Raw genomic sequence first — 23,990 nt, 5'->3', positions numbered from 1 at the left:
CAAAGAGTTTGATTTATGAAAGTAGCTGCCCCTATGTTTGGGGCATAGATGTTGATTATTGTTATTTCCTCTTGCTGGACTATTCCTTTTACCAGTAAAATGTGACCTTCTTTGTCTCTTCTAATAAGTTTGGGTTTGAAGTCTAACTTGTCTGATATCATAGTTGCTACTCCTGCTTGTCTTCGAGTACCATTAGCATGGATTAACTTGCTCCAGCCCTTTACCTTGAGTTTGTTCCTATCTTTACTTGTGAGGTGTGTTTCTTGTAAGCAGCAGATGGATGGATTCTGGTTTTTAATCCATTTTGCCACTTTATGTCTTTTTATTGGGGAGTTGAGGCCGTTTACATTCAGTGTGATTATAGAGAGATAATTTTTAATTCCCAACATGTTAAGATCTTATTTCTGTTTGAGATACTGTTTATTCTTCTTTGCTTAGTTGTCTGCTGGATGGGAATTCTTGTTTCTTTGGTTCTGGCGTGAATTACCCATTTCCTCTTTGCAGTTAATCTCCTTGAGTATTTTCTCTAGCGCTGGTTTTGAAGACATAAATTCCTTCAGTTGCTGTTTGTCATGGAAGCTTCTTATTTCCCCATCTAATTTGATGGATAGTTTTGCTGGGTAGGAAATTTTGGCTGGAAGTTGTTTTCTTTCAAAGTTTGGAATATGTTACTCCAAGCCCTTCTGGCTTTCATAACTTGGTTTGGGAAGTCTGGAGTTATTCTAATTGGTTTGCCTCTGTATGTCACATGGCCCTTTGTTTTTGTTGCCTTTAAGATTCTCTGCTTGGCTTCCACATTGGTCATTTTGACAATTATGTGGCGTGGGGATCCTCTTCTCTGATCCTGTCTAAAGGGAGTTCTATAAGTTTCCTGGACCTGTGTATCGACCTCTTGCTCTATGTTTGGAAAATTTTCTGCTATTACTTCCTTGAAGAGATTGTTGATCCCTTTGGTTTCACCTTCTTTTCCCTCCTCTATTCCAATTATTCTTAGGTTAGCTCTCTTGAAATGGGCCCATATTTCTTCAATGTCAGATTCCTGCTGTCGGGTTTTTTTTTTCTAAATTAGAAACTATGTGTTCATTTTTAGAATGATCATCTTCAAGAAGCGAGATTCTATTCTCCATGTGGTCTAATCTGTTGTTTATACTTTGAATTGAGGCCTTTACTTCATTAATTGCATCCTTTATCTCTTTTTGACTCTCTCTAAATTCTTTTTGAAAGTCCTCTATTATTTCTAAAGTTATTTTCCTAATTTGATCTTCTAGAGATCTTTGGGTTTCTGTGTTATCAGATTCTGATGTTGTGGTGTTGTTGGCATTCACTGCTCCATTGTTATTTCTCTTTCCCATGATTTTGGAAGTTTGTGCCTTCTCTGGGTTCTTCCCTGAGTCACTACGAGTTCACTTAAGATGCTCTGGATCTCTAGTCTATGGTATCTCAGTCACCACTACTCCTTTACTGTGTTGTATCACAAAGTCTCAGACCCAGGGAGTCAATCAAGGCTGCTTAGACCGTGGAGGGTGCCAAGTTGGGCGTTCTCCAGTGGGGAGTTGTGACTATGGTATGATATCTCTGCCACTGCCACTCCCCCACTGGGCTGCACTGCTAAAATCTCCGACCCAGGGAGACTATCTGCGCAAGTCCCTGGGAGTCCAGTACTGGGATTTCTCCCCTAGGGCCCGCAATTTCACTCACGGTTGTTGAGTGCGCTGATGGAGCTGTAGTGAACTTGGTGGATTCGCTGCTGCTGCCACTGGCAATATGGCACCACTGCCACACCCTCGGCCGTGATGCGGCGTATTTCTTCTCTGGTTTTGAACTCTGCTCTGAGTCCTTGCCAGTTGTGCTGCGCCCAGCCCTTGGGAGCTTTAGATGTTCCCTGCACCAACAAAACTGCTGACTGCCGCCCGGCTGTTCAGCACCTGCTCACCTCGGCTCGCTATCCACCCCTTCTCTCAGGCGCCTGGTGGCTGGTTGAGTGGGTTGGTCTAGGGCCGTCCGGTGAACTCGCCGCTGCCTCCAGCAGTAAGAAGCTGCTTCTGCATCCTAGACCGCGAGGCCAGAGTACCTCCTCTCTGGATTTGATCTCTGTTTTGAGTCTCCCTCCTCTCTGGAGCCTGGTGTTGCTAGGGGAGATGTAGGCCGTGCCGCTCCGCCACGGCTCTGGCTGCTCCGCACCACAGCTCTGGCCGCTCCGGCTGCTCCGGCCGCTCTGCACCGTGGCTCTGGCTGCTCTGCACCGTGGGTCTGGCCACTCCGGCCGCTCCGGCCGTTCCGCGACGCGGCTCTGGCTGCTCCGGCTGTTCTGGCCGCTCCGCTCCGGCTGCTCTGGCCGCTCCGCTCAGCTGTTCTGGCCACTCTGCTCCGGCTGCTCCGGCCACTCCACTCCGCGGCTCCGGCCACTCCGCGCCGCCGCTCCAGCCAATCCGCGCTGCAGCTCTGACTGCTCCGGCTGTTCTGGCCGCTCTGCTCGGCTGCTCTGGCCGCTCTGCTCAGCTGCTCGGAACCGCGACTCCAGCTGCTCTGTACCGCAGGTCTGGCCACTCTGGCCACTCTGGCCGTTCCGCGCCGCGGCTCTGGCTGCTCCGGCTGCTCAGGCCGCTCCACTCCGCGGCTCCCCCAATCCGCGCTGCGGCTCTGGCCGCTCCGGCTGCTCCGGCCGCTCAGCTCCGCAGCTCCCCCCAATCCGCGCTGCGGCTCCGGCCGCTCCACGCCGCGCGGGCGCGGCACTTCGGGCTGGTTTTTTTCCGGTGACTTGTTTTTCCAGCCCTTTTTCTCTGTCCCTTGTATTTACCGTTTTTATTTCTTTGCTGTGGTGTTTTCTGGCTCTGAAAGGCGCTGGTTTTGAGGTAGTAGAGTTGGATTGTTAGCGGGACTTGTAAGTGCCGCTTTCCTCCGTCGCCATCTTCCCGGAAGTCTCCCCATTCTTTTATAGAAGGATATTAAGGTTTATTTAGGTATTCATGTGCAACATCTATGTTTGTATAGGTGAATACTATAATCACTCTAAGTGAGGTATTCTTTATTTTTAAAATGGTTTATGAAAGAGCTTAAAATTCTATTATTTTGGTTAGGAATACAAGAGTGTGAAGCTTCTGAAAAAAGCCCCAGAATATATGCAAAAACTCTGGATTTTCTTTGTTTTAACTCTGGCATCCCAATCCTCCTCTGAGCCCAGAGAAAGACAAAACAGAAGCAATTAGATTTTAAACCAATCTGACCAGAATCGCTCTATGTAGAATAATTTCTCTAAAACCAACTTCACTTTCATCTGGTAACCCACAATATAACTTTGAAATTCTCCCTGCCAACCACTCCCCACTGGATTTTTCCTATCTACATGTGTTTTAGCGGCATTAATTCTAGACTGTGGTACAGAATCCACGCATGGACTTACCTCCCAATCTTACATCTGATATTGAATTAAAATGGAGATGAGGCCTGAAGAATCACTGAGAAGACAAAGCAAGTTAGGCCTTACAGGTGATCTAAATTTTGCTTGATTTACAAACACAAGCAAAACTTGAGATAGTTCTTATAAATGCCTATACTGAAGGAAAACAGAAACTCCAGCTCCACCAACCAGAACATCCTACAAACATATATGACCAGGGACTCTGCGACAGAGTAGGCAAAACAAGGTAACTGAGTAATGGTAACCAAGTCTTTTGCTTTAGTTCTGTGCCATCGTGAAAAAGCTCTGCAGTGCTCCCTCTGCAAAGCTCCCACTCCACTTGTAATTTGGAGCTGCCCAATTCATGAGTCATTGTTTGCTAAAATAAACTCTAAAATTTTATTGTGCTTTAGTTTAATTTGTGTGTGTGTGGTACTGGGGTTCCTGGAAGCCCTTCTAACTCCGGGCTACACTCCCAGACCTATTTTATATATATTTTTTAATTTGGAAACAGGGTCTCCTAAGCCAGCACGGCTGGCTTCGAACCTGCCCGATCCTCCTGTCTCTGCCTCCCATGCGCGGGGATTACAAGTGAGTGCCACCACGCCCGGTTTCAGTTTAATTTTTAACACAACCATATCTAATATCTCATCATAGACTAATAATATATTAATGCATAAATTTTAAGGGTATGGTTTGATGAGTCTTGATATATATATAATATAAATATATATATTATATATACCTTTTAATAACCATCCCATTGAGAGACAGAACATTACCAACACCTCCACAAAATTTCTCCCTGATCTTTTTAAGTCAGTCTAGTCTTCTTACTCTTATTGTAAGCCATTTCTCCTTTTTTATTTCTATCAGCATATATTAATTTTGCCTGTTCTGTTATTCATGTCAATTAAGACATATACTATCTATTTCCTTTTGCATAGCTTCTTTTACTCAACGTGATGCTTTTGTGATTCATGCATGCTATTGTTTAAATGGTTTTTACATTGCATGAATTTATATCACAGCTTCTTTAGGTACATTTGAGTTGTTTCCAAATTTTGACCATTATTCATCCCTAATGCTGCTATGAATATTCTTATACATCTATTATATAAACACTTATCTTAATATTAATATAAATAAATTATAGGATAAGTACATGTAATAAGAGGCTGCTAAATATTTTTACCATTTCTCACCCTGATCCGCAGTGTATAAAATTTCCAATTTTTTTTACCTTCTAGCCAACCTGTAGAATTGTCTGTCTTTTAAATTTTTTTTCATGAGTTCCTCTTCTACCACACATCCCTTAAATGTTAACCTTTGCAGTGACCTCGGTTCTAAATTCTCTCTAAAAAAAAAATCACTGCATGAACAGCGTGTGTGTATGTGTGTGTGTGTGCTCCTGAAGATTGAACCCAGGGGCATTCTATCTCTGAGCTACACCCCCTAGTCCTAATTTGTTTTTGTTTTTGTTTTTGTTTTTTTTGAAATAGGGTCTTAATAAATTGGCTAGCATCTCCTTAAATTCCTGAGGCTGGCCTCAAATCTGCATACAATCCTCTTTTCTCAGCCTCTCAAGTACTGGGATTACAGACAATTATGCCAGGCTTAGCATAAACATTTCTTTTGTGACTTTAGTAGTATTCATAAGTAATAACTGATTCCTAAAATGTATATTTTAATTCACATTTTCTTGATGCTGATTATGTTACTTTATTTGTCTATGGGTATGCTTACTGGCCATTTGTACACCAGGTATGTGTGTGGAGGGGGTAGAGGGTTATTAGGAATTTTATCTAGGGCCTCTCATATGCTAGGCAAGCCTTTTTGACTGAGTTCACCTCCAGTCCTCATATATATTTATGAGGTTTTTGGGAAGTTTACTACTTTTGTATTAACTTTTAGATATTCAAGAAAAATTAAAATACTCTATGTTCACTAACATATTTACCAATTTTGGGGCTCTTACTGCCTTTCTATAGGTCTGAGTTTTCATCTGATATTTCTATTTACTACAAAGAAGTTTCTCCAAAAGTTATTTAGCTTATGTCTAACGGCTGTGAATCCCCTCAGTTTTTGTGGAATAATATCTTTTTTTTTAATTTTTTTTTATTGGTGCACTGTATTCATACATCATAGTGGAATACAAACTTTTGTAGACATACATGCAAACATCGCCAAGTCAGCCCCCACCCGATCCCCACCCCATTCTCTCCCCATCTCTCCCTCCCATGCTTGGCTTAGTGGTTGACATCTAGAAGTATAGCAATTTATCCAAAATTAAAAATAATAATCTCAAATAACAGTTTCATTTGTCTGATACCAAGCTTTTGATGACTTAAAGATAACATTTCAATATTTCTTTTTACTTTCTTTCTTACCAGAGAATATTTTTTTTCTATTTTTTTAGGTGAAACTATCATATATTTATATATTTATTTTTCAGAAAAAAAATCTATCCTAATATGGAATATGGACTCTAGATACCCAAAACGATCTTGAAAAAGAACAAAGCTAGAAGATATATATTTTCTGCTTTCAAACAATATAAAGCTACAATTATTGAAACAGTGTAGTACTATTCTAAAGGCAGATATATAAACCATTGGAGTTAAATAAAAGCCTAGAGCTAAATTCTTCCCTATATTGTCAAGTTATTTTTGACAAGGATTCCATGAACATTTGGTGGTAGAAATAATAATATTTTAACTAAATATTGTTGAAACATAATAATTACATGGAAAAGAATAAAGTTGGACCCTTACCTAATCCCATATACAAATATTAACTCAAAATAGATAAAAGACCTAAATATAAATCTTAAGACTATAAACTTTTAGAAGAAAATCTGGGTCATAAAACCTCACAACATTGAAATTGGCAGTGATTTCTTGGATATGATTTCAATGGCACAGGCAACAGAAGAGTATACAAACTCCCTAAAAAATAAAAAAAAATATTGTATATCCAAAGACAATGTAAACAGAGTTAACAGTTACTAATAGCATGGGATAAAATATTTCCAAATGCTATATCTGAAGGTATATTAATATTCCAACTAGAAATCCTAAAAATTAACAACAATAAAGGCAAACAATACCATTTAGAGATAGGTAAAAGACTAACATAAGTAATGAATCTCCACAGATAACCAATCTTAGTTGACTGTTGGATGGAAACTCTTGTTTCTCTGGTTCTGGTGTGTGTTACCTATTTCTTCTTTGTAGTTAATCTCTTTGAGTATTTTCTCTAGTGCTGGTTTTGAAGACATAAATTCCTTCAGTTTCTGTTTGTCATGGAAGCTTCTTATTTCTCCATCTAATTTGATAGAAAGTTTTGCTGGGTAGGAAATTTTTGGCTGGAAGTTGTTTTCTTTCAGAGTTTGGAACATGTTACTCCAAGCCCTTCTGGCTCTCATGACTTGGTTTGGGAAGTCTGGAGTGATTCTAATTGGTTTGCCTCTGAATGTCACTTGGCCCTTTGTTTTTGTTGCCTTTAAGATTCTCTGCTTGGCTTCCACATTGGTCATTTTGACAATTATGTGGCATGGGGATCCTCTTCTCCGATCCTGTCTAAAGGGAGTTCTATAAGTTTCCTGGATCTGTGTATCAACCTCTTGCTCTATGTTTGGAAAATTTTCTGCTATTACTTCCTTGAAGAGATTATTGATCCCTTTGGTTTCACTTTCTTTTCCCTCCTCTATTCCAATTATTCTTAGGTTAGCTCTCTTAAAATGGGCCCATATTTCTTCAATATCAGATTCCTGCTGTCGGATATTTTTTCCTAGATTAGAAACTATGCGTTCATTTTTGGAATGATCATCTTCTAAGAGCGAGATTCTGTTCTCCATGTGGTCTAATCGGTTGTTTGTGCTTTGAATTGAGACCTTTACTTCATTAATTGCATCTTTTATCTCTTTTTGGCTCTCTCTGAGTTCTTTTCGAAGCACCTCTATTATTTCTACAGTTATTTTCCTGATTTGATCTTCTAGAAATCTCTGATTTTCTGTTTTATCGAGTTCTGATGTTGTGGGGTTGTGGGCATTGATTGCTCCAGTATTATTCCTCTTTCCCATGATTTCGGAAGTTTGTGCCTTCTCTGGCTTCTTCCCTTGGGTCACTATGACTTCACTTAAGGTGTTCTGGATCTCGAGTCAGTAGTATCTCAGACCCTACTACTCCTTTACTGTGTTGTATCACAGAGTCTCTGACCCAGAGAGTCGATAGAGGCTGCTTTAGACTGTGGGGTGTGCCAGGTTGCACGTTCTCCTATGGTGTGATATCTCTGCCACCACCACTCCCACACTGGGTCAAGTCCCAGGGAGTACAGTACTGGGATTTCTCCTCTGTGACCCGCAATTTGATTCACTTTTCTTGAGTACGCAGATGTAGCTATACTGGACTCGGTGAATTCGCTGCTGCTGCCGCTGGTGGCAATATGGCGCCACTACTATGCCCTCGGCCGTGAGGCTGGCATATTTCTTCTTGGTTTTGATTTCGACTCTGATTCCCTGCAGCGTGTGCTGAGCTCAGCCACTGGGAGCTTTAGATTTTACCTGCGGCGAGAAATCCCACCTGGCTGTTCCGCAGTGGCTCACCTCGGCTTGCTGTAGCCGTCCGGTGAAGTCGCAGCTGCCACCGGCAGTATGGCGCTGCTGCCGCGTCCTCGGGCGTGAGGCCGGTGTATCTCCTCTGTGGCTCTGAGCTCTGTTCTCAGTCCGCTTTCTCTCTGGAGCCTGGTGATTTTTTTGTTTCTCTGGTGATGGTGTTTTCTGGCTATGAAAGGCGCTGATTTTGTGGTAATGGAGATTGGTTGTTAGCGGGGCACTTAAGCCCCGCTTTTCTCAGTCGCCATCTTCCCGGAAGTCTCCGAATAATATCTTTATTATGTCCATACTTTTATCAATTCTTTTTCCTGAACACAAAATTAGTTTCTTTCCACACATTAAAGATGCTATTACATTATCTTCTGGTCTCCTTTAGTTTGGATTAAAAGCCAGCTATCATTCATATTAATGTTCCCCTATATGCAATGTATCTTGTTTTTAATTTTTTATTGGTACATTGTATTCATACATCTAATTGGGATACAAAATAGTAGAAACATACATACACACATCACTTATTGAACCTTTCCCCAATTCCTACTCATTTCCTCTTCCCTCCCTCCTTCTCATGTTTGGCTGTACCAATTGACTTTGATGTGTTTGTGAATGTACACCATTTATATTAGGGAATTTCCCTCTTCACTCCTCCCATCCCCCTCGGCTAAGTCACCTTATTTGTTCATCTATGATTTCTCCTTCTTCATCTAGAGTTTCTCCTATGACCATTTTTCCCTAACTTCTGATTATTAGGAAGAACATCCAATTTTCTTACCTTTGTGACTGACTAATCTCACTTAGCATTACATGATGCTCTCCAGTTCCATCCATTTTCTCTCAAATGACATAATTTTGTTCTTCTTTATAGCTGAGTAAAATTCCATTGTGTACATATCACATATTCTTGTAATCCATTCATCTGCTGATGGACATCTTGGCTGGTTCCATAGTTTACCAACTGTAAATTGTGTGGCTATGAACATAGATATGCATGCATTAGTTTGGTAGTTTGGTTTCCATTGTTTTGGGTAGATACCAAGAAGTGGTATTGCTGGATCATATGGTAAGTTTGTTCCCATTCTTCTGAGTACCTGTATTTCCTCAGTCATTTCATATATAAATTATATTGTTGCTTTTATTGTTTCTAATAAACTGTAATCTCAAAGGAGGCATGGACAATGTCTTCCCAGATTGCCATTATAAGGTGACTCACATAGTATTTGCAATTCAGGTTTTCATAAATTATTAATAAGCTACTACATATAAAATACTTTGTAAATAACCTGAATCTCCTTACAAACAATATTACAACTTACAAGACTAGACTAAGAGCTGAGCAGCCCTATTTACTATTTTCTCAATAAGACATAAAAACACTACCAATACACTTGGTATACTTAGTCAAATTGTGTTTAGAATTGTGTATATTTGATATATCTTGAAAATAATAAAATCAACATTTGCCCTCTCAATGTCCCATTATGTCAAAAATCATTTTGTGGTTGATTTCAAAACCTTCCTGTCCCGGTCAAAATGTATTATATTGTAAATAAAATTAAAATTTTTAAATTATCTATATTTTATGTTAGTGTTTTGTTCAAGTCTTAATATAACCTCTTGTAATATAAATTTTTTTTCAGTACTTGGGATGGAACCCAGGGGCATTCTACCTCTGAGCTACACCCTCAGCCCTATTTTTTAGTCTTTTTATTTTTGCAACAGGTTCTCACTGAGTTGTGAAGGGCCTCACTAAGTCGCTGAGGCTGTACTCAGCTTCCCGAATGCTGGGATTACAAGTGTGCGCCACCACTCCCAGATAAAAAATAATTTTAAAATAACAGATTAAAAAATGATTTAAAACTTTTATAGCCTGACTATGATTCATTAGGTGGATTTTTTCCCTAAATCATTTCATGTTCCTTGTATTGTGGTTAGGATATAACTAATTCTGAATTCCTGCCAATTTACTATATTTGTAATCTTAGGTGGTTAACTCTCTAAGCCCATTTCCTTAATCTGCAAAATATAGATAATCTTATAGTTTATCCCACAGGGCTTAATTCGTGTGTGTGTGTGTGTGTGTGTGTGTGTGTGTGTGTGTGTGTGTTAGGTTAGTTATGATATTACTACATATATAGTAAATGGTATAAAGCATTGCCAGTATTTAGCACATAGACCTTTTGGCACTACCTTAATAATATAAAGCTAATATATTTTCTAATTATAATAAACCTTTATGTTTTAGTATGTTTAGTCTTTGTTAAATCCGAAATAGTCATATTTTGATAATTCAAAAATAAAAACAAGAGGGAAAAACTTAAAATTGTGGACCATGAACGTGGGAAAGGTTCGCTATATACACAAATGGTACTATCAGTTCAAGTACAAAATTTTTATACAATTAATTTTTACATAAAAATATCATTTTTATTTAAATTTTTAAAGCTCTGTGACAAGCCAAAAAATTATTGTATTTCAATGCTGAATACCTGAATGGATATCAAAGGTTAAAAAAGTTATCAAGATTAAATTCACTGGGAATAAATGCAGATTCAGACTAGGGTACATGAATCTACAGAACTTCTGCTACACCTCTGCAAGAGAAGCATGCTTCAGGGAAGGAAATTATCTACTCACAAGAAGTCACAGGAAGAATGTCTAAAGAACTCTGTGTAACCAGATAAGGTCCCAGCACCATAAGCAATGTTTATTCCAAAATATATAGGTTCTTCTCAAGCAATTTAAAAGAAAAAAATATACATCTATATATATGATGGTACATAAAAGGGGTTCTTTAAAGAACTTTCATACATGTACATATATTTTTTTCAGTGGAAAATTAAATTTTTGTAATGAACTACATAAGGTCTTAGGAATATATGTCTAAAATGATAATTTCTATCATTTAAGCCATATGAAATACATGAAATTATTAATATATTGCCATAAATTCCAAGTGTACTGGCAAAATCACATTTGATGAATGTGTGGACCTGAAAAGCTTAATTAATTCACTTAATAAGTACTTATTAAGCACATATTTGACAACAGGGTAAGAAGGCCTGTTCCACCTAACAGGGGGGTGAGCATGGGCTTGTCTGGCAGTGATTCCAGCATCTGCTCATTCTAAACCCAAGCAAAAGAACTCTGGGACTACTTTGCTTTTTAATAGTTGGGAGCCATGTAGCCAAGAAATTTAAGAGTTGACAATAAGATTCTGCAACACTATCATATAGTTCTAATTTTTTTTTCAGGAAATTGCAGCTAATAAATTTGCCTCTGCTTGAAAATATAATTTCTGGAGTCACTTTGAAGAGAATTTTGGTGTAAATTTATCTGTGTCCATCCATGCTTTTAGAAGGAAGAAATCATGCCAGGCATGGTGGCGCACGCTTGTAATCCCTGCACTTGGAAGGCGGAGACAGGAGGATTGCGCAGGTTCGAAGCCAGCCGCACTGGCTTAAGAGACCCTGTTTCCAAATAAAAATATAAAAATAGGTCTGGGAGTGTGGCCTGGAGGAGTGTGTGTACCACCAAAAAAAAAAAAAAAAAAAAGAAGAAATCAGAGATTTCTTATAATAATAAGAAAATTCCCCCTCAGTATTGACATATATATGACCTTTGTGAAATATATAAAATTATTAATAAAATTGCCATAAATTCATATTTCCTATAGTTTTCATTCCAGAGAAGACAATGATGATGGCCAAAAAGAGTGTTTATGTAATGAATTTCTACAGACTCTGCAGGTCACAAAATGTGGGATATTTCTGTTCTCTTATGAAAGTAGGAGTCAGTTAATCCAATGCTAAGGCCTTGTACATTGTGGTTTACAATGTGTACTTCCTACCACTAATTCTAATCCATTAAATAATAGGGCTTTTTTATTTAGTTGATTGCTCAAATTTTTCACGAGGTAATCTCACTCTTATTCCACCCAGTCTAATATTATACCAGTTGAAAGGTTACAGAGAGGTAACCTAACCAATTCCATTGGCTCCACAAAAACTCCCTCTGCTATTTCTCAACCTGTGGTCACCCAGTCTCTTCTTGAATGTGCACAGATGGATGTTAGTAATTTTTAAAATAGTTTTTCTTATATTTTTATATCTTAATATATGAATGTGTATCTGCCATCTAAGTTACAGAAATAAGCTTATGATCTCCGTGTGTGTGTGTGTGTGTGTGTGTGTGTGTGTGTGTGTGTGTGTGTACTGGAGATGAAACTCAGAAGCATTCTCCCTCCAAGCTACAACCCCAGCCCTATTTTTTTTTTTAATTTTGAAACAGGGTCTCACTAAGTGGTGGAGGGCCTCACTAAGTAATTAAGACTGACCATGAACCTGGATCCTCCTGTTTTACTGGGATTACAAACATGCGCCACCATGCCTGGCTTCAAGACCTCTTTCATATGACTTGTCCAACCTCTTTCATATGAATCTTCTCAAACATCTCTTTCCAGGCCAAAAAGAGTTCTAATTGCCATTCTGAAAATTGTACTTACTTTACAAGAACAAGAAGGTACTGAAGTCTTGGCAGAGAAAAATTTTGAACTTATTATCTTTGTAGTATTGGGGGATCTTGCTACATTGCTGAGGCTGGTCATGAACCTGCAATCTTCCTTTTTCATCCTCCCAAGTGCTACTGAGACTACAGATATGATCCATCATGCTCAGTTTAAAGAATTTGGAAATTGTTACATATCGAAGATATAAAAATAAACTTGGTCACATAATTCACCTTTATATATTTACATATATAGTATTAGGATTAACTAATAAAAATTATTTTTACTTGTATAGTTTTCTGTGATGCTGTGGATTGAACCAGGGGCATACTACCTCCAAGCGACACCCCAGCCCAATTTTTTATTCTTTATTTTGAAACAGGGTCTTACTAAGTTGTGGAGGGCCTCACTAAGTAGCTGAGACTGGCTGCAAACCCAAATCCTCCTGTCTCAGCCTTCCAAGTGCTGGGATTACAAGCATACAGCACTATGCCCAAATCTATTTTTAAATGTAAATGAATAAAAGTACTTCCATATATTTATTCTGGGGTTAAAAACATATGGCATTACCATATTAAATAATATTTTTGATCAATTTCTCCAAAATTATGTTGTCAAAAATAGCATCAGAATGTATTACATAGTTTCCTACTAAATTCTTTTTGTCAACATCCTATATTTTCAAAGAAATAAGACTTTCTCCTTCTGCAGTAGTCCTTTGATCTTTTTCTTCCCTCCACACAGCAATTTAGTTCCTCAGGTTCTAGTCTAGTGCATATACTTTGAATAACAAATATTTATTATCTACATACTATGGATAATCAATATGCTAGATACTGGAAACTAGAAATTAAAAATGCAACATTTTTCTCTCCTCCCCCTCCTCCTCCTCCTCCTCCTCCTCCCCTCCTCCTCCTCCTCCTCCTCCTCCTCCTCCTCCTCTTCCTTCTTCTTCTTCTTCTTCTTCTTCTTCTTCTTCTTCTTCTTCTCTCTCTCTCTCTCTCTCTCTCTCTCTCTCTCTCTCTCTATCTTTCTCTGTCTCTCTCCCTCTATGTTTCTCCTCTCTCCCCCACCAAGTGTGTGTGTGTGTGTGTGTGTGTGTGTGTGTGTGTGTGTGTGTGTAAGCACAATACTGGGTATTGAAGCCAAGGGTGTTGTACCTCTGAGTTACACTCAAAGACTTAAATTATTTTTTTACTTTCAAACAAGATCTCCCTAAGTAGCTAAGGATCTCACTAAGTTTCTGAGGCTGGCCTCAAACCTGCAATCGTCCCATCTCAGTCTCCCAAGTACTGGGATTAGAGGCATTTGTCACCATGCCCAGCGCATCTTTTATTTTGATCTTTTCTCTAGGTTGGAATCCAATAATAAAGAAATGTTTCAGAAAATAATTTTTCTAATATTTTATTTTGAGAATTTTAAACTTGAATGATGATACTATACCAAATAACTAATTATATTTAACCTAAATTAAACAATTGTTACCATCAAGCTAATTTTTAAATCTTTCTCTTTCCATTATAAAATATACTTTGTAAATAACTACTAAGATTTAAAATAAATAAAATAAAATAGAATGGAAGAAAATAGAACACAGTAGCACACACATACCTGACAGTATAATGGAATAGAAAGTTTCAGCATGTAGCAGTGTGCAAAATGGTGTACAAAACCCTCACCTCAGGTGTGTGTGCGTGTGTGTGCATGTGTGTGCGTGTGTTGTGACATTATACTTTTTTTTACTATATATCCCATTTAAAAATCTTTGAGAGCCACATTAGACAAATCATCATGATGTTACTGAGAAAGATAGATTGGAAAGGGAAAGTTCTGGAGATGGGGTATAACCATCCAGGAGAGAATGAGGAACTAAATTAAGAAAATAGTAATGATGATAGAAGAGAATAATTCCCATCCTACACAGGAAGACAAAAGTTAATGATCATTCGATATGAAAGAATGTGATAATCTCAGTTTCATCTAAGGTGATTGATGACCACCAGATGAGATATAAATGAAACTGTGGAGCAGATATAGATAGAACAATACTGATCACAGTTTAGGGTAGGTTGCATGTGACATGCCCATCAGACATCTAGAGGGATTATCAAAGTGCCTGGCCAGCTCAGTTGGTGGAGCAAAAGATGCCTAAATGAATTATGCGTTTGAATAAAAGACTCTGGGTACTAGGAAAAGAGCTTTAGTTATAGGCACAGAAAATCAGAAGGAGATTCTATTATTCAGTGCAGTAATTATTGGGGAAAAAGTATTAGCAAAGAAGACAAAAGCCTATTAGAAGAAAAAGAATAGGAAAAAATATTTTTAAGAAGCCAAGCATACCCATGTTCATAGCAGCACAATTTGTAATAGACAAAATATGGAACCAACCTATGTCTCCATCAACAGATGAATGGTTTGCAAAATTATGGGAAATACACACAATAGAATTCTATTCAGCAAGAAAGAACAAAATCATGTCATTTGCAAGAAGATGGAAAGACCTGGATAACATTATGTTAAGTGAGATCAGCCAAGCACAGAAAGAGAAGGGACATATGTTTTCTCTAACATGCCCAAACTAGGGAGTATTGGGGATACCAGAAGGACTCCAGATAATGGAGGGGAAACCTCAGCAAAGCTAGAATGGGAGGATAGGAGAGGAACAAGGCTGATAATGGAGGAGCTACATCTGAATATGTGTAAAAGTATGAATGTAGCATGGTCAACCTGGACACTCATTGTTGGGAGAGGAAAAAGGGAAAGTGGGGGAAGGGGCACCAAGCACTGTCTGATTATATGCCATTTTCAATATGATCCACATAAAAATAAATAAATAAGATCTTTTGAACAAAAAGAAGCAAAGGAAGTGAAAATCGGTTTCTGAAATGAGAATACTCATCACAAATGTCAAAAATGTGAAATAACATGAGGATAGAAAAGCACTTATGATTTTTACAGTTAAGTGGCAATCAGAAACATTTGTTAGAGTAACTTCAGTAGATATAAAAAGCTAAAACAGCTGGGTGTGGTGGTGCACGCTTGTAATCCCTGCGCTTGGGAGGCGGAGACAGGAGGATCAAGCTGGTTTGAAGCCAGCCGTGCTGGCTTAAGAGACGCTGTTTCCAAAAATAAAAATGTAAAATAGGTCTGGGAGTGTAGCCCAGAAGTAGAAGGGCTTCCAGGAATCCCAGTACCACCAAACAAAACAAAACAAAACAAAACAAGCTAAAACAAAGGTTTAAGAAAAGAGATACATAGTATGGTAAGTATGGTATACATACACATGATGGTCACCCTAGACCAAGGGAAATGTATTTGACTCTAGATTGGACAAAATGAAAATCAAGATACAGTAATGTACTAGATTTAATAAATTAGATTTCCAATGCAAGAAGTTCTTTTTAAGTCACTGAGACACAACTAAATGTTATTGGTAAGAAATGTGTTTCTCTGATTTGTGCAGATATTTCTAACTACCTGCTACAGTAACAGAATAAGGTACTAGGTAAACATGTGAGTTTTAACCAAATTTCCAGCATTCAAAACAATTTCTGTCAGAGTATTATTGATACTACCTTAAACTAATTGCCAGCATTCTGTACATTGAAGTCTCTTTATCTGTACGATGGGATGATTTGGTAGTCATGCTTTGCTCTTAGAGTTGGTGTTTTTGAGGATTAAAGGACATGATATGTACAAAGCACTTATGTTTGTGCAGTGATAAGCTTGCAATGCACAAGATACACAAAATTTGGACTGAAAAACCACAAAATAATGTATTTTGTAATCACTCAACCAAAGTTTCCATGAAACTGCAAATGTCACTTATTCCTCAATTGATAGTTGATGATTCAGTGGAATAACAACTGATCCCAGGGGAGCGGCCTTCCAGCCACAGACTTCTCCATTCCACTGCATTCTGAGTGTATAAAATAGCTGCAATATCCCAGTGCCAGTCAGCTACCATTTCTCAACACAGCATCAGAGACAAGGAACTGAGTGGAAAGTTTGAGGTAAGAAAGGACTTCAGTAACATTGTAAATGAAGATTATATATCTCTTCTATCTTTATGTAGATATTCTCTCTAAATATATATATACATATATATATATTCATATATATACACTCTAAAATATGTACTTTCTATAGCAGATTAGTGACTTTAAAAAAAAGTTTTGCAAACAGAAATACTCAAAATAATTTTCTAATTGCTAAATTTACAAATTTAAGATACCATTATGTGTGTGTGTGTGTGTGTGTGTGTGTCTATGTCTATGTATGTATATATATGAACTAGATAGGAATTTTAAATTTCTATCTTTTCAAAATCATTACATAATCTGGCTTTTTTATTTCAGGACTGGGAATAGAACCCGGGGGAATTCTACTGCTGAGCTACACCCTCAGCCCTATTTTTTTTTATTCTTTATTTTGAAACAGGGTCTTATTGAGTTGCAAAGGGCCTCATTTTAAGTAGCAAAGGCTGTCTGCAAACCACAATCCTCCTGTCTCAGCCTCCCAAAGGCTGGGATTACAAACATGTGCCACCTTGCCTGCATCATAATCTGGTATTTTTAATTCTAATTGAATAATACAATAAAAATAGAGTTCAGAATTTTTCTATATATTTTTCTTTTTATATTATATCCTCTCTCTTTGATCTATAGGAAATGTGGTAAAATCTCCCTAGAATCTCCATTAGTCATCTCAAAGCCATACCCAAACAATAATAATGACATGAGAAATGGACATTTTTCTCAATGTAAACATACTAAAGTCAATCACTAAGGAGGGAGGGAGGCGGGTACAGGGTAGGAAGTAAGGAAGGACTAAATGAGTGATGTTTCATGTGTGCCCCTACCATCTTCTACCCCAGTAAGAGGGATGACAACAATGCACCAGTAAAAAATAAAATAAACCCAGGTGTGGTGGCACATGCTTGTAATTCCAGTACTTGATAGGCTGAAATAGGACGATCACGGGTTAATGGCCAGTGTCAGCTACTTAGTGGGGCTTTCTGCAACTTAACGAGACCCTGTTTCAAAATAAAGAATAAAAAAAAAAATAGGGCTGAGGGTGTAGCTTGTAGGTACAATGCCCCTGGGTTCAGCACCAATTCCCAAAATAAATAATTAAAAATTTAAAAACCATTAAAATAGTCCTTAGAAAATTTTAGAATGTATTGGTCAATAAGTGGTACTCACTAAGTACAGAAATAGGAAATTTCTGAACAACTATATAGATAGATAGATAGGTAGATAGATAGATATAGATATAGATATATTCTCCAATCTAGGATGTCTGACAATAGTTACCAAGAAATGCTTTTAAAGAAATGGTCAACTTCAGCCAGGCATGGTGGCACATGCTTGTAATCCCAGCATTTGGGAGGCTGATACAGGAGGATGGCGGTTCGTGGAGAGCCTCACCTACTTAGTGAGGCCCTCCGCAACTCAGTGAGACCCGGTTTCAAAATAAAGAATAAAAAATAGGGCAGGGGGTATAGCTCAGAGGTTGAATGTCCCTGGGTTCCATCCCCAGTACCACACACAAAAAACAGATCTTATTTAGTTGTTCTCCCAGTTTATTATCAGTACTGTAACTGTAACTGATACATTTTAAGTATATGTGTATAATAAAATATGGAATCTACAAAGAAAATTAAAATAGGGAAAAATGCTTTGGAAATGCCCATCTTTAAATGCCAAAGATAGATATTTTTATACAAAATTGATTTGGGAAAAACTGCCTGAAATAAATATGTTGCATTACCTAAATTAATTTCATGGGACTTATTATATATACTCTTGTTATGAACTTCCTGAGATAGCTAAAAAGCTGCTTACCCCCACAATAACACTCTGTGCAAACCAATGTATCATTTAATTCCAGAAAGTTTTATTACCAGTTACAGAGATGTATTATTATTATGTAATATGTAAAAGTTTATCTTTAAAAGAATTGATGTAATAACACTGTAAAGCTGCAAGGCACCTTTGACTCCCCCCAACTCCCCATATATTATTCATTAACAAATAGTTTGATTCCTTAAAATTGTAAATGATTGTCCAAGTCAAAGAGCCATTACTTACATAACCTGTACCAGAACTGCATTTTATTAACTTCTGTTAATATTTAGTCTCTCTTCTGACTGCTAGGATATTTCTGAATAAAAATGAGAACTCTACTTCTGATCGCTGCCATCTTGGCAGTAACTGTTGGTTTCCCGGTAAGTATTCATTTCTACTTTCGAGAATTTTCATGTACGTTTTGTTCTAATTCATGAATCTCAGTGCTGTTGTTTTCTTCTAGCCAGATACTATATTTTATAAAGATATCTAAAAAATTCATTTTCAGCATTGAATTCCAAGAAATTTTACCAATCATACGCTGTCCAGTGTATGATTCAGTTAAAATACATATTCAGTTAAAATGTATATTATATATGCAATTATGGTATCAATATGAATCTCATTATGATGTGCCAATGAAATATTAGTAAAATAAAATCAAAATAAATACACATTTCTTCTCTCTCTTTTTTTTATTTATTTTTATTTTATTTTATTTATTTTATTTTTTTTTTTTGGTGATACTAGAAGCCCTTCTACCTCCAGACTACATTCCCATACCTATTTTTATATTTTTATTTGGAAACAGGGTCTCTTAAGCCAGCGAGACTGGCTTCGAACCTGCGCAATCCTCCTGTCTCTGCCTCCCAAGTACAGGGATTACAAGCGTGTGCCACCACGCCCGGCCATTTCTTCTTATTTTAATACATTTTAAATAAATTTTAATAAAATAAAAAGAAATGAATATTTTTCAGAAAAATTTATTTCATGATATTTTCTGGACAAATACTACATTTTAAAATGGACATTTTGAAAAAATATTGGGTAGTAGATAGTCAAATTATTTCCCCCATGCATATATACATGTTTCCTTGTATGTTTTCATAAGCATGTAATAATCCCACTCTTTGCACTTTAGGTCTCTCAAGACCTGGAACGAGAAAAACGAAGTGTAAGTTAATTTTTTCCTACTTTATATGAATTCTTTCTATGTGAAATATTTATAACTGTGGTTAAAGATACTCACTTATTTCTTACAGAGATTCTTAAAGACTTTCGGGTATTAGCACTTGACAGAGGTTTAGATTTCAGAGCTATTTGCTTGGCTGGTGCAAAGAGAATATCTTCACATTTCATGTAAGAGTGACTCACACACATTAAAATATGAAATAATATGTAACAAATTGAGTTAGATATTTACTAGGATGATCTAGCCTAATGAAAATGTATGAATGTGCATGCTTCTGCTCTGCCTTAGGTCTACAAACCCCTCTCAGAAAAAAAAATGCAAAAATAAATAAAACTTGAGAATTAGGAGATGTGGGTGTGTTGTCAGTTTTTCATTTCTATAACAAATACCTAAGAAAATTGACTTAAAAGGAAGAAATATTTGTTTTGATTTATGATTTCAGAGGTTTCTATTCAAATGATCCAATTGCTTTGGGCTGTGATGGCAGGATAGTACATCATGGCAGAATAGCATGGTAGAGGAGGACAATTCACATTATGGTAACTGTGTACCAAAGAAAGCAAGGAAGAAACCAGTCCCCTTTGAGACATACTCCCAGTGACATAAAGCCTCCCACTAGGCTCTACTTTCTAATGGCACCAAGCTGAAGACAAGCCCTTAACACAAGGGCCTTTGGGGGACATTTCAGATTCCAGATACAGCAGCAGACCAGCTTTGATGATCCTACTTAAAGGTAGCAAATTCACTGAAGGATTATTTTGTCTAAAAAAATTAACCACAATGTTTTTTCAAAAAAAGAAAAGGAAAAGTTTTGTTTAGAGACGTAATTTTATGAAAATTCTGTTATCTGACAAACATGGTTTTGAGACCTAAACTATTGAGTGTTAAGAATACAGAGATTGATAGAGATATGGACAGATAAGGGGGAGAGAGAAATAAGTGAGTTACAGAGAGACTGTTTTAACACGTGATTTGAGTAAAGATCTTGTATGAAGGCCAAGGAAGATAAAGTATGGCATCTAAACACCCCTCATCTTGACCTTATACTTCTGGAAGAGACTATCAAAAGATATTACTGTAGACGTGTGGTGGCGCTCGCTTGTAATCCCTGCGCTTGGGAGGCGGAGACAGGAGCATCGTGCAGGTTCGAAGCCAGCCTCGCTGGCTTAAGAGACCCTATTTCCAAATAAAATATAAAATAGGTCTGGGAGTGTAGCCCTGCGGTAGAAGGGTTCCATCCCCAGTACCACCAAAAGATATATACACATATCACGTTAAATAGAAAGATGCAGGAACATGGTTATCTCTAAATATTTTTCTAAAATGAAGCAAATTAATCAAATAGCACACAGAAAAGGTAAATTACTTTAGATCTTTTGAACTTTCTTCTTAAAAATTAAAGTACTAAGCCGGGAGTGGTGGCACACGCTTGTAATCCCCACGCTTGGGAGGCTGAGACAGGAGGATCGCGTGGGTTCGAAGCCAGCCTCAGCTACTTAGTGAGGCTCTCAGCAACTTAGTGAGACCCTGTTTCCAAATAAAATATAAAAAAGGTCTGGGAGTACAGCCTGGAGGTAGAAGGCCCCTGGGTTCCACCCCCAGTACCACCAAAAAAAAAAAAAATTAAAGTACTGTGAGCATGTTTGTTTATATCTCACTGCACCTCGCTGTGACATATAATTACAATGCACCACTAAAAATACATTAAAATGTAAAAGACCCTTATGCTTAAACGATGTTTTATTTCTCTTCTTCAAAAGGGTAAAACAAGTCTTTTTGTTTCTTTCAACAGATCAGTGATAGTGATGAATTCTCTTCACAGTTTTATGTGCCCCCTTACCGATATCCATTTGGCCCATATTCACCGTTCCCAAATCAACAGTATCCATGGTTTAGATATTTTTTACTCCCCATCCCAATACCTGTGCCTCGCACTACGACTGCCGCTCCTAACGGAAAGTAGAGAGAAAAGTCACCGTGCAATTTAAGAAGAAATAAGAGGAAGGTATGCATATTAAAACCATTTTGTTGTTGTCATTTATTGGTTATGAACTAAAATGCATTGTTCTATAAAAAATAAATGTTACAATATTCCCAGTTAGCACCACTAAGTCCCAATTTGTTTTAATATTTGTCTCTGGTAAAAATCATTTGCAGAGATGATACCTCTCAGAGATATATGCTAAGGTCCCTTCATGATCCAAACAGCATAGCTCATTTCCTGTGATGTAATTTTCTTATCAAAAAATATTACATAGTATTTTTTAAGTTTTCTACTATTATCAACAATTGCATACATTGGGCTGATTTGGGGGGGGGGCTAAAAAAGGCAAAATTGTAATTAAGTTAGAGATCATAATAGATGATCACAGACCTGGAGTCTAAGGTAAACTTTATCTCATTCCTTAGGAGAAAGTATAACTTTCTAATATTAAACACCAAACCCATCTTTTGAATGTGACATTATAATAAAATTCTAAAGGCCACATGTTCTGACAATAAAAACACCCTGTCATTTCAACATTTCAAAAACAAAGCAGATAAATGGTGTGTCAATTACTAGATGGTTTGAGGAAGTATAGATTAAATTAGACCCTGTAGGACTGCCTTAAGAAGCAAAAACTTTCAACTAATGCCTACTACAAAGCCTCTGCCTTTTTCCTCCGTCTACTGAATCTGGATCAGAAAATTTCCCAGTCCGTGAACTAGATAAAAGTTTTATGCCAATATTTGTCATTAAAATGCAAAATACAAGTTCCCTGCAAAATGACCCAATGGATTAGTAACCATATCCCTGTCATTTATTTCAGATTACTGTAGCATTGGATGTGAGCCACTTCCTTGAGGAATCAACATTACTGTTTTAATAAAAAATAAATGTAACTGAAGTAGCATATAATATTCTCTAATGTCTTTAGTTGTCTTCTTTAGTTGACATAAAAGAAAAATCCTGGTTTCTTAATTTCTAAATGTGCATTATCAGCTGTAATGAAATTTAAAATTGAGCAGGTTTTAATGTATATGTCTCAATCTTTAAACATTCTAGAATAAGCATGAGATGGGGGTAACCAAAATTAAGCAGCCCTAGAAATATCCTGAATAAAAGTCTATTCCACAGTGTATGTTGTGTAGTTGCACTGATTGTATTGGCATGAACCAGAGGTTAATTTAATTTAATTTTTAAAATATTTGAATAAGCCAGGCATGGTGGAGCACATTTGTAATCCCTGCGCCTGGGAGGCTGAAACAGGAGGATCTTACAGGTTCGAAGCCAGCCTCAGCTACTTAGTGAGGCTCTCAGCAACTTAGTGAGACCCTGTTTCCAAATGAAATATAAAAAAGGTCTGGGAGTATAGCCTGGAGGTAGAAAAGCCTCCGGGTTCCACCCCGAGTACCACCAAAAAATAAAATAAAATAAAATATTTGAATAAACCGGGCGTGGTGGCATACACTTGTAATTCCAGTGCTGAGACAGGAGGATCACACAGGTTTGAAGCCAGCCTCAGCTACTTAGTGAGGCTCTCAGCAACTTAGTGAGACCCTGTTTCCAAATAAAGTATAAAATAGGTCTGGGAGTATAGCTCAGAGGTAGAAAGCCCCTGGGTTCCACTCCCAGTATCACAAAAACATTTTAATAATTCTGTACTTATATACAATGGGACATTAACCTTGATATCATGGTAAAGAATGTTATAACCAAAGAAGTAAGCTGGCTGTAGTGGCACATGCCTGTAATTGCAGTACTTGGGAGGCAAAGACAGGCAAATCTCAGGTTCAAAGCCAGCCTCAACAACTTAGCAAGGCCTTCAACAAGTCATCAAGAACCTGCTTCAAAAAGTAAAGTAGAGCCAGGTGTGGTGGTGCATGCTTGTAATCCTAGTACTTGGGAGTCAGAGACTGGAGGATCGCAGATTCAAGGACAGCCTCAGCAATTTAGTGAGGCTCCCAGCAACCTAGTGAGACCCTGTTTCCAAATAAGAAATAAAATTGTTCTGTGGATGTAGCTCAAAAGTAGAATGTTTCTGGGTTCAATTCCTAGTAACAGCAAAAATAATAAAATAAAATAGGTTTGGGGTGTAGCTCAGAGGTAGTATAGCCTTATATTTAATCCCCAGTACCACAAAAGAAGGAGGAGGAAAAGAATTATTTCAAACTTCAAGAAATTGATAATGGGTGAGATCCTTAAAACAACATTTATATCATTTTACAGGTTATGAAGTGCTTTTTCAAGTCAGTAATCACCAAATCTTCACATAGGTTCTGTCTTTTGTATTTCATACATGAGGAAATTGAAGATCAAAAAAGTGTTATGGACCTACATTGTCATAGATCTAATGCATAACAGAAAAATGCCAATTCAGGTCTACCTGACTCCCATGCTTCCGTTTCAGCAAAATACTTATTGAAATAAATTCTGAAGCTGGGCGTGGTGG

The 23,990-nt window shown here is 37.5% G+C and overlaps 1 protein-coding gene across 1 annotated transcript in view; it reads left to right on the top strand.

Moving 5' to 3' along the window:
• The window catches only part of LOC308264091 (odontogenic ameloblast-associated protein-like), a gene marked incomplete at both ends in the record, with an annotated part of 39,106 nt that extends 17,586 nt beyond the window's left edge, over positions 1–21,520 (top strand). The window contains 2 exons of the mRNA XM_080697226.1: positions 19,507–19,539; positions 21,350–21,520. Of these exons, the coding sequence (XP_080553352.1) occupies positions 19,507–19,539; positions 21,350–21,520 (204 nt within the window). The remainder of the gene's footprint in view (positions 1–19,506; positions 19,540–21,349) is intronic.
• Between the last annotated feature and the right edge of the window lie 2,470 nt (positions 21,521–23,990).

Source organism: Muscardinus avellanarius (assembly GCF_963383645.1).
Source record: "Muscardinus avellanarius genome assembly, chromosome: 6".
Taxonomy (NCBI): Eukaryota; Metazoa; Chordata; class Mammalia; order Rodentia; family Gliridae; genus Muscardinus; species Muscardinus avellanarius.
This window is presented reverse-complemented; position numbering and strand designations above follow the sequence as displayed.